The sequence below is a fragment of the Gymnoscopelus microlampas genome (genome assembly GCF_963454915.1).
Source record: "Gymnoscopelus microlampas genome assembly, chromosome: 22".
NCBI lineage: Eukaryota > Metazoa > Chordata > Actinopteri > Myctophiformes > Myctophidae > Gymnoscopelus > Gymnoscopelus microlampas.
The window spans coordinates 19,629,115-19,641,302 of NC_139959.1; the positions used below are offsets into that span (position 1 = coordinate 19,629,115).

Consider the following 12,188-nt stretch of genomic DNA (forward strand, 5'->3'; position numbering starts at 1 on the left):
GACAAGTTTGTTTGTTAATAAGGAGTGGCGTGTGAGCCTCGATCTCTTGTTTGTTTAAGCTAATTTACACAAGAAACTAAATGTGCTTGAGTGCCTTTCAAAGAAAATCTGCCATATGTGCAGAATGTGCAAGTGGGATAACTTGCTATTGCAATGTAAATAAATTAGTGAAAATATCTCATCTTCTTTGCATGGATCACTTAAACGTGGAACCTTTTTTTGTAATTGGGACATATACAAATGATCTTTCTTTCAATTGTTTTATTACTTTTAACCACTCCCAAGTGTTAATTTTTTTTGACTAAGACTAAGAGACTAAGATTTTGAAACCTTGTAGGCTACTGTATGTCCTCAGGAAATGGAAAAAGAGAACCTGGATCCAATGGATCCAATGTAGTTATTATTTAGTCACAAGCTCTTGTTAATACTTTTCATTGGTTTAATATTCATAAAACCGACAGACACTTAACCACTTACAGTAAACTTTAACTTTAAAAAAATCTAAAATCTACAAGCTCACAATGCATCGCATCACTACGCGTGACTAAGCTTGTAGATCAGCGATTTTTGCTACTCTTGTGAGATACTGTAGAATGACAACTTATTGCTTACTCTCTTGTCTCTGTACAGAGTCTGAAGATGTGAGGTTGGTGGGAGGAATACATAACTGTACTGGTAGACTGGAGATGAAACACCAGGGAGAGTGGAGACCAGTGAGTGCTTCATTGGACTGGAACCAGAAGTCTACATCTGTAGTGTGCAGACAGCTGGACTGCGGCTCTGCTGTTTCAGTAGAAAGGAGTTCTGATGCACGTCAACCTGTATGGTGGATTACGTCTTCCTGTGTTGGGTCTGAGTCGTCACTGAGGGATTGCGGAAAAAATATGTCTGATAATTCCACTAGCAGACTGGAGGTGATCTGTTCAGGTAAGACAAACCTTGACCATTAGTTTTTGATGCCAATTAAAGGCAAACAGTATTGTATTTACACCTATTGTGGTGTTTGTGGCGGGTCCCGCAACAGTGGCAATTGTAGCATTTGTGGCGCCTCCTATGGTTCAAGTTGAAATCTCTCTCTCTCTCTCTCTCTCTCTCTCTCTCTCTCTCTCTCTCTCTCTCTCTCTCTCTCTCTCTCTCTCTCTCTCTCTCTCTCTCTCTCTCTCTCTCTCTCTCTCTCTCTCTCTCTCTCAGTGTCTGTGAGGTTGGTGAATGGAACTAGTTTGTGTTCAGGCAGAGTGGAGGTGAAGTCTAATCAGTCGTGGGTCTCAGTGTGTGAAGGTGACTTTGACCAGCCGGATGCAGAGGTGGTCTGTAGGGAGCTTGGCTGTGGGGCTCCTTCAGCCATTCAGGGTGCGCACTTCTACGGAGAAGTAAAGGCTCCAATGTGGACAAAAGTGTTCCAGTGTGAAGGCAGTGAATTTGTTCTCCTGGATTGTGGAACCTCAGGTTCGACTAGAAGCACCTGCTCACCTGACAAGACTGTTGGACTCGCCTGCTCAGGTAAAAGAAAAACTACACTATTGGTTTGGGTTATTATTGTACAATCAAAGTAGTAAAAATTCCACATTATTTTATTATTTTATAATTAACTAATATTACTTGTGTACTCATGTGTCTGTACAGAGTCTAATGATGTCAGGTTGGTGGGAGGAACACATGACTGTACTGGTAGACTGGAGATAAAAGATGGAGAGTGGAGACCGGCGGTTGGTTTGTTCGACTGGACCCTGAAGTCATCATCTGTAGTGTGTAGACAGCTGGACTGTGGAACTGCTGTTTCAACAGAAGGGAGTTTTGGTTCTGCACGTCAACCTGTATGGTCAATTAGATCTTCCTGTGCTGGGTCTGAGTCTTCACTGAGGGATTGTGGAACAACGCTGTCTAGTATGTCCACTGGCAGACTGGAGGTAATCTGTTCAGGTAACACAAACAATAACTTCAACAATGACTGCAACTGCTTACAGTGTGGTGGACATTCACCCACAGGACAATCAACATGTCTAAGCAGTAGAAATTCACAGCCATCTTGCCTAGCTATCTATCTATCTATCTATCTATTGATTGATCGATCAATGTAGCCTTTCTGTCTATCTGTCTTTGCAATTCCGTCTTTCTACTCTGTAAACAGGGAAACACAATGCTTCTTTTCTATATAAAGTTTTCTATGTGTGCATGCCGTGCTTGCGTGCGTGCCGTGCGTGCATGCGTGCATGAATGATGATGATGAAGAAGAATATGATATTCATTAATTTCCTTATGTACTTATACTGTGCATTCAAAGTCTCTCTCACTCACTCACTTTCTCTCTCTCTCTCTCTCCCCCTCTCTCTATTCAGAGTCTGTGAGGTTGGCGAATGGAATTAGTTTGTGTTCAGGCAGAGTGGAGGTGAAATTTAATCAGTCGTGGGTCTCAGTGTGTGAAGATGACTTTGACCAGAAGGATGCAGAGGTGGTCTGTAGAGAGCTTGGATGTGGGGCTCCTTCAGTCCTCCTTGGGGCGGTCTTTGGAGGAGTGGAGACTCCACTGTGGACAAAAGAGTTCCAGTGTGAAGGTAATGAATCTGTTCTCCTGGACTGTGGAACCTCAAGGTCAACTAGAAGCACCTGCTCAACTGACACGGCTATTTGGCTCACCTGCTCAGGTAAAACACAAACTACACTATTGGTTTGGGTTATTATTGTACAATCAAAGTAATTGTACAATCTTTACTTCTTACTCTCTTGTCTCTGTACAGAGTTTGATGATGTCAGGTTGGTGAATGGAACCAGTCACTGTTCTGGTAGACCAGAGATGAAACATCAGGGAGAGTGGAGACCAGTGGTTGGTTGGCCTGACTGGACACTGAAGTCATCGTCTGTATTGTGTAGACAGCTGGACTGTGGCTCTGCTGTTTCAACAGAACAGAGTCCTGGTTCCACATCTGAAACTGTATGGAGGATCCGATCTTCCTGTGTTGGGTCTGAGTCTTCACTGAAGGAGTGTGTAAGAAAGGAGTCTGATATTTCCATTTTCAGACTGGAGGTAATCTGTTCAGGTAACACAAAGATTATCAGAAATGTTTACAAGTCTCTTATGTTCTGTCTGTCTGTCTGTTTTGTAAACAGTGAAACAGGAAGCTTCTCTCTATATCATATATTCTGCGTTCTCTCTCTCTCTCTCTCTCTCTCTCTCTCTCTCTCTCTCTCTCTCTCTCTCTCTCTCTCTCTCTCTCTCTCTCTCTCTCTCTCTCTCTCTCTCTCTCTCTCTCTCTCTCTCTCTCTCTCTCTCAGAGTCTGTGAGATTGGTGAATGGAACTAGTTTGTGTTCAGGCAGAGTGGAGGTGAAGTCTAATCAGTCGTGGGTCCCAGTGTGTAAAGATGACTTTGACCAGCAGGATGCAGAGGTGGTCTGTAGAGAGCTTGGCTGTGGGGCTCCGGCTGTCCTCCAGGGGGCGCTTTATGGAAAATGTAATGCTCCAGTGTGGACCAATGAGTTCCAGTGTGAAGGCAGTGAATCTCTTCTCCCAAACTGTGCAACCTCAGGTTCAACTAGAAACACCTGCTCACCTGACAAGACTGTTGGACTCGCCTGCTCAGGTAAAAGACAAACACAATTTTTTGATTATCAGTAATTAGTATAAGTAATATTTATACACCACTTACTCTCTCGTCTATGTACAGAGTCTGATGATGTCAGGTTGGTGGAAGGAACCAGTAACTGTAATGGTAGACTGGAGATGAAACACCAGGGAGAGTGGAGACCAGTGGATGGTTCGTCTGATTTGAATCTGAAGTCATCCTCTGTAGTGTGTAGACAGCTGGACTGTGGCTCTGCTGTTTCATCAGAGAGGAGTATTGCTTCATTAGCTCAACCTGTATGGAGGATTAAATCGTCCTGTGTTGGGTCTGAGTCTTCACTGATGGAGTGTGGAACAAAGATGTCTGATATATTCCCTGCCAGACTGGAGATGATTTGTTCAGGTGAGACGGCCCTACCACTCTACTATATTTGCCAGTGCTTGTCTCCTCTTTTGGTCTCTGTTACAGTGTGTTCACACAGGAGGTGAACATTGTTTGTGTACCGTGATTACATACAAATTCAATGAAAAGATATGAAATGACACAAGTATGCATTGGGCGGCACAAATGAAGTAGTTCCGGCGACTTCTTCTTCTTCATACCGTGCATTAAAAGTCTGTGCACTCACTCACTCACTCTCTCTCTCTCTCTCTCTCTCTCTCTCTCTCTCTCTCTCTCTCTCTCTCTCTCTCTCTCTCTCTCTCTCTCTCTCTCTCTCTCTCTCTCTCTCTCTCTCTCTCTCTCTCTCTCTCTCTCTCTCTCTCTCTCTCTCTCTTCAGAGTCTGTGAGGTTGGTCAATGGAACTAGTTTGTGTTCAGGCAGAGTGGAGGTGAAGTCTAATCAGTCGTGGGTCTCAGTGTGTGAAGATGACTTTGACCAGCAGGATGCAGAGGTGGTCTGTAGAGAGCTTGGATGTGGGGCTCCTTCAGTCCTCCAGGGGGCGCTCTATGGTCAGGGGGCGCTCTATGGAGAAGTAAAATTCCGATGTGAAGGCAATGAGTCTGTTCTCCTAGACTGTGGAACCTCAGGCTCAACTAAAAACATCTGCTCACCTGACAAGACTATTGGACTCACCTGCTCAGGTAAAAGACAAAGTGGTTTGGATTAGTATTTTATAATCAAATAATATTACTTGATTTAATGCTTACACTCTTGTCTCTGTACAGAGTCTGATGATGTTAGGTTGGTAGGAGGAACCAGTAACTGTACTGGTAGACTGGAAATTAAACACCAGGGAGAGTGGAGACCAGTAGATGGTTGGTCTCACTGGAACCTGAATTCATCATCTGTATTGTGTAGACAGCTGGACTGTGGCTCTGCTGTTTCAACAGAAGGGATACGTTCCACAAATCTACCTGTATGGAGGATTAGATCTTCCTGTGTTGGGTCTGAATCTTCACTGAGGGAGTGTGTAACAAAGAGGTCTAATATTTCCACTGGCAGACTGGGGGTGATCTGTTCAGGTAACACAAACAATAGCTTCAACAATGACTAACCTTTACAGTCTCTTTTTTTATCTCTCATACTGTCCCATATATCATTTCTTAAGCTTTCAATAAGAGATATTATACAGAATCTGTATCTATTCATATTATCTGTGGATTCTTCAGCCTGGATCATGTTTTAATAAAAATAAACCATTCTATTTGTGTGGGGTATTTCTGTACTGTAGGTTGAATGTGGATACATTTTCTGTGGGCACACAAGTTACAACGAAGTACAGTAGGCTCTAAATTAAGCACAGCCAGACAGCTGCGGGTAATGTATACTTACAATAGAAGGAGTGCATTGTTGGCCTCAATTCTATTGATGTGATATGTGTGAAAATATAAACATTCAGCATTATGTTTAGAGGACTACATTGACCATTTAAATGAACATTTAAAGAAATAGTCTGTGATTTTCCTACACTTACTTGTCTGTATGCCCCACTAAATTGCGCTAGATTGCGTTACAGTATCTCCAGAGCATGCCCTGAGAGCTTGTGATAAAATAATCAGAACTACATTGGATCCATTGGTACACAGGTTTCTTTTCCATTTCATGAGGTTTCCACCTGACAGCGACAATATGTAAATGTTTGGCAATTAGCAGCAGTAGTAGAAGTCAGATCGATAGCATGGCCGTAAATAGGTACGGGTCAATAGTCGCATGAACAGTAATGGTAAAGTCGATGTAACAGCAGTAGTGCAATAAAGTGAGTAGTGATACTATTCACTATATTGGTGATGTGCATTGTCAACAGGCCATTTGCAAGAGTCAGTCGATTTTCAACAATAAAGGGTTTAAGTCTGAGTCAAGCGTTGGTTGTGTAGACTGACACCTCATTCCATTCATCTCTGTATGTATGCCAGTCAACCAGAAATCAAATAATTCCTATGGGAACCTTCGTGATTGCCAAAGTGTTTGCAAAACTCCTCCAGCAGGTGTCCTCCTTGCATGTTTTTCCCCATACAGAATTTCTCTCATGTGTCTTTCTCAGAGACACATTAACACATAGACATTAACACATAGACTACCCAATAAGCTACAGCTTAATTCCCTTCAATACATAAAATTAAATAATATATCCAGGTACCGTATTAAAAAATAGCAAATGGAGATCCGGGCACTCAAGTTAAAAGAGGGAGCAGCCTTTATTTAATACACAACATATTTCGACCACCAGCGGTCTTCATCAGGGCTAAAAAAATCATGTTTTATTAACTTAAGTGACATTTTAACCTTTCAAATGCATGTGACCAACCCCAGCAGGTAGATGGTAATGAAAACTCTATGCATTTCTTCTTTTTTTTCCTTCTTTTTTTCATATGCAAGTAGAGGATCAGAGCTATAAAATTAGGTATCACTTGCTCAGAACTGTTGCTCAGTTTTTTGAAATACAGCTTATAGAAATACAGTACATTTCTCTGTAAATTAAAAGTTTGAGAAACATCTCAGCTCAAAAATATATGATTGGAAAAACAACGTATGATTTGAATTACTATATTTAGTTAATACTTTACCCAATAAATAAGTATCATGTCAGTATCATGTCAGTATTATGGTCAGTATTATGGTCAGTATTACGGTCAGTATCATGTCAGTATCATGTCAGTATTATGGTCAGTATTATGGTCAGTATCATGTCAGTATTACGGTCAGTATCATGTCAGTATCATGGTCAGTATCATGGCAGTATCAAGGACAGTATCTTGTCAGTATCATGGTCAGTATCATGTCCAGTATCATGTTAGTATCATGGTCAGTACCATGGCAGTATCATGGTCAGTATCATGGTCAGTATTATGGTCAGTATCATGTCAGTATTACGGTCAGTATCATGTCAGTATTACGGTCAGTATCATGGTCAGTATCATGTCAGTATCATGGTCAGTATCATGTCAGTATCATGTTCAGTATCATGGCAGTATCCTGGCAGTATCATGGTCATGTGTATGGAAGCAGATCTTTCATGTCACAGGGTGAATGAGTGCATTTACACCCGCAGCTCAAGTTCAACATATTTCAAACTTAGTTATGGACAAAAACAAAGAAAAGAAAAAGGTTTTAAATTGATTCTCTTTTTAAGTAGACTTTTAACCTCGAACCACCACGGCTGGATGAATGTAAATCATGGCAGTCCTGGCAATCTAACCGTTTGGTGTACTTCTGGACAGAATGGACCTGCTGTTCAGTTTAAAAGCAGTGTGTTCCCTCAAGCATGAGAAGCGTTTCACCAGCAGATGTCGGAAATGGTGTCTGAACTTTTTACCCACAAACGTGTAAAACATGGGACTGATGCAGAAGTAAAGGTACGCCATGTTGCGCGTAACTTGAAGGGAATAACCTAGCGTCTGCCTCACGATCTTCTCACATGGTGCTTCCTCATCGTCGGCAGCATCGTACAGCATTAGCACTATATTATACGGCGCCCAGCACACGAAAAACAGCAAGACAATGATAAATATCAGCCTGACCGTCTTGAACTTGGTGACGTTCATGGACGACACGACGGTGATGGTGATTCTAACGTAGCAGTACACGACCACAGCCAGCGGGAACAGGAAGAACAGGAACAGCTGGAGGTACTTTCCAGCCGCCCTCAGGGCGGTCACGTTGACGGAAGTGTCGCCGGGATATTCCTCGCAGAACACGCTGTCAAAGTTGATGAAGGTCGTGTAAAGTATCATAGGCTTTATGCACGCCAGACAACTGAGCAGCCACACCACCGCGCAGGAGACCACGGCATAGCTTCGGATCCTTAGACGCGGTGCGGCCAGGGGGTAAACCACTGCCAGGTGACGGTCAAGGGTCATTAGGGTCAGGAAGAGGACGGAGCTGTAGAGTCCCAGGAAGTAGGTGCTGCCAATGATCTTGCACATGGCCTTGCCAAAGATCCAGTTGGAGAGCTGATGGTAGAGACCCCAGAAGGGGAGGCTGCACGTGAAGATTAAGTCGGAAATCACCAGGTTTAGCAGGAAGATGTTGGTCACAGTGGTCAGCTTCTCGAACCTATAGCAGGAGAGACCACAAGTCACATTATGTCATGTTTGTATTAACTAGAAAGATTGATACTTAAGATACTTGCAACATGCAAATGTCAGGATATGCCATATCATTATCATCTTTGACTTATTATGACCTTGACCTTTGACCTTTTAAACCCACCAGTAAACATATCTTTGGGGCTGTCTACTGATCAGTCCCTCCAAGTTTCATGAAAATCTGACCATTTCCAGTCATTGTGTGACAGCTGACAGGTATCTCAAATGATGTCTTTAGTGGTTACAAGTATGAACTAGAAAAAGTGCTCCTCGGAGCACAAGTCTCCGCCAGGTCAGGTAGGTTATTATGGCCTCCTGGTGGCGCTATAATAGGCCAATGTGAAAAGGATGCCATTTATTCCTAGGCCTTGCACGGCAATCGGACACTGCATGCATGATTTGAGGCATTTTGTTCTAAAAATGTGTTTTGCTAAATTCGACCTGCTGGTGGCGCTATAACAGGCCAATGTTAAAAGGGTGGCATTTGTTCCTCAACATAGTGTGAATGTGCGTTCAAAGTTTCATCGTAATCGGACGCTGCATTCATGACTTGCGGCATTTTGTTCAAAACAGGCCACTCCTGCAAACATTACAGTTCAATGTTAGCCAATCAGGATGGCATATGAAAAATCCAACAGATCCGTCTTGATCACATGACTATAGAGATCATGTGTACCGATTTTGCGTGAAATTTGGATCAAATATGAAGGCTTAATATCAAAAAATGTGTTTTACATAAGTCTGCCTCCTGGTGGCGCTATAAAAGGCAAATGTGAAAAATGCAGGGTAAAGGTTTGTCCTTGGCCTCTAGAGAGTGTGCATACAAAGTTTTACACTGATCGGTGCTGTTATAGGTAAAAACACGTATCGGCCTGTTACAGCGCCACCATGAGGCTGATTTGAACATTTTCAAATGGCATTTCCTCCTCGGCCTAATGGGAATGTGTGTGCAAAATTTCACGGAAATTGCATGCTGTGTTCATGATTTGAGGCATTTTGTTCGAAACAGAGTACTCCTGCAAACTTTGAAAGACGATTTTTGCCAATCAGGATGGAATATGAAAAATCTGAAATGAGCCATTTCTTTTAATGACTATAGAGATATTGTGTACCGATTTGGGGGATTTTTGGCCAAAATTTGTAGGAGTACTGTTCAAAAATGTGTTTTGCACAAATCGGCCTCCTGGTGGCGCTATGAAAGGCCCATGTGAAAAATTCGGAGCAGAGGTTCGGCTTTGGCATCCAGGGACTGTGTGTGTACAGTTTCGCTGCGATCAAGCCAACGGTGCCAGAGATTAGCTGTACACAGACAAGACAGAATGACACACACACACACACACACACAGACGGACGGACGGACAGGGGGTAAAACATACTCTCTCGCCATGCCTTTCGGCCTGGCGGAGACAATTATCAGTCTGGTCGCCCTCCTTTAAAAAAACAAATATGGCAGTGTGTGTGTGTGTGTGTGTGTGTGTGTGTGTGTGTGTGTGTGTGTGTGTGTGTGTGTGTGTGTGTGTGTGTGTGTGTGTGTGTGTGTGTGTGTGTGTGTGTGTGTGTGTGTGCGTGCGTGCTTGTGTGAGATTTGGTGCATGCACTGCGAGTGTTTTGAGAATCTTGCTCAGGGCCACCAAACTCCTACTTAGCTGACTGGAATCAGACTTCCCTTGTGTTAGCAAGTAGGCTATTGGTCAAGGACTGGAAAGCCACCTCTGCTCATGTGCCGTCTTAGGCAATTGGCAGCCTTAGAGCGATTGTCATAGACTGCTAGACAAGATGGAAAAGTATGCTTTGAAATGGGATGGTGCAATACCGTTTATATGTGATGGGGGATGGCTGTGGTCATTTCTGGAGTTTTGGTTTGTGGGTAATGCTGTGGGCGTCTGCGAGCTTGCTTTGCTTTGTTTTTGTTCAGTTTGTTTTTGATTTTCCCTTGGTTTTTTACTGTGTTGTTATGTGTTTTATGGTATGGTATGGTATGGTATGGTATGGTATGGTATGGTATGGTGGTGTTGTTGTTGTTTTTTGGTTGTTGTTTCTTTGAAGTATAAATCATAAAAAAGAATTGACTTTTAGATTGCAATGATAAGGTGAATGGCTCTGCAGGGTCTAAGCCCCAGTTATACAGGCCTGCGTGTGTGTGTGTGTGTGTGTGTGTGTGTGTGTGTGTGTGTGTGTGTGTGTGTGCGTGCGTGCGTGCGTGCGTGCGTGCGTGCGTGTGTTCCTCATGTGATCTATTCATCAGTTCATGTCATGTAATGTTAAATATTTAGATCATTTCTAGCTTTTTGGAAGAGCAGGATCAGTGTTTTTGCATTGAATGGAAGCAGATGTTACAACAGAGAGGAATGCCAATTCAGTCACATGATAGATACACCCGATTTGCACCCAAGACATTATGGGCCCCACCCCCAACCCCTTCACAACAGACATTGAATGGAAGCAGATGTTACAAAGAAGAATAAGCATTCCAAGAAGAACAATACCTGACTTTTTTCCACATAATGCTTTACACTTTTAAAAATATTTAATTTCAATTGATAATCATGTCAATGGGCAAATAATATGTATAGATAAAGGGTAACAGTCCTTGGATGGAAATTCACCTTTCAATCCCAGTGGTTCTCAACCTTTTCTGGATCAGGGCCCACTTGAAAATCTGGGAAGCTCATTTGCGGCCCACCCATATGACCACTTAACACCAACCAAATGGTTATGTGGTCAGATGGGCACGCATTTTCAGAGCATGTTTTTAAAGACGGGGTGCCGTGATTTTCAGTGCCCCCCCCCCCTAAAACATAATCATCAGGTATTATGGTTATACTAGGAGGAAGATGTTTTTCAAAAAAGTGTACAGAAATTGTTAAAATTATGTTTTTATGTTTTTTAAGCCTCCAGTTCATTAAGTATACCTGGTTCTCACCTTAGCACCTCCTCCACCACCTTAGCATCACCCACGTGTCCTAGTCCCTCCTCCTCCTCATGCCCACACCTGTTGTGTTATGATAATGAGGGGGAGGGTATGTTTTTACTATGTCACTAAAGCGCTGTTTTTCTATTGGCACGTTTGACCCTCAAGGTTTCAGCCTCCAGGTAGAAACTCAAAATAGTCAGAGAAGACATAAAACACCATAAAAACACCACCAGGGGGCCTAATGAAGTTCTATCAACCTCATAGACACATGAAAAACAGAAAAAGTGCAAAACCATGGCACCAGCTCTTTAATATACTTTATATTATCAATAAAGTCTCAGTTTTTGTAATTATTTGGGGGCCAATTTGCAATATCCTCACAGCCCACCAGTGGGGCCCGGACCCACAGGTTGGGAATCACCGTTCTATCCACTCACCTGTAGATGATGACCAGAACCAGGCCGTTGCCAAGGAGACTGAGGACAAACATGATGTAGTAGAGGTAGGAGAGCTGTGCACCCAGGTCATTGTCCCCACTTCTGTCACACAGATGCACCTCAGTGTCGTTCTCTGTGTCGTTGTCCCACACCTCCCAGTATGCTGATGTGTATACAGATGTGGTGTTCATCTCTAAAAAGATCAAGAAACACACAACAAATCATCACAACAGGCCACCAAAGTTAGGGTAAGTGATATGTTTCCTGAATTAGATCTCTCTCCTGATTGGATGCAATTGCTATCCCAACCTAAAAAGGCATTTTCTATTTGCTAAAGATCTGGAGAGACAGGGAGACCTCTGTTACTGAATAAACACTCTATAACAATGATTACTATCAGACTATAGATGTATTTAACACTTATTAAAAAGGAAAATCACTCACCCAACCTTTAATATCAGTTTGGGAAACAAACAATGTTTTGAGTCCGCTTTTCTCTCTTTGAAGTTCAGTTATTTCTATCCAGCAGGAATAAAGCCATTGTGGCCAGCCATAAATTCAATCTCAAATTCAAGCTCTTGGGAAAAGTGGGATGTCAGTCTTTTCCCATAACAACACCAGTGCTATCCCAGCTCTGTTGATGCGCGGTGATTTCTCATTTAGGAATAAAGAATGTTACTCACCAAAGCCAGAGACAAAAGTGGTTCTGTCCGCTTCTAAAAATAACAGAACCGTCAACTATTTGTGACAGAG

General features: G+C 42.7%; 1 protein-coding gene across 2 annotated transcripts; it reads right to left on the reverse strand.

Annotated features, from left to right (window-relative positions):
• Positions 1–6,296: 6,296 nt before the first annotated feature.
• Positions 6,297–12,188, reverse strand: LOC311038798 (C-C chemokine receptor type 3-like). 2 transcript variants are annotated; one of them, XM_084048404.1, is made up of 3 exons: positions 12,119–12,188; positions 11,436–11,628; positions 6,297–8,052 (listed from the first exon to the last, which is right to left on the reverse strand). In XM_084048404.1, the coding sequence occupies exons 2-3, from the start codon at positions 11,624–11,626 to the stop codon at positions 7,191–7,193; spliced, it is 1,053 nt and encodes a 350-aa protein (XP_083904530.1). In that variant the 5' UTR covers positions 11,627–11,628; positions 12,119–12,188; the 3' UTR covers positions 6,297–7,190. The 2 variants fall into 2 exon arrangements, with proteins under 2 accessions (XP_083904530.1, XP_083904529.1); XM_084048403.1 differs by lacking the exon at positions 12,119–12,188 and adding an exon at positions 11,880–12,068.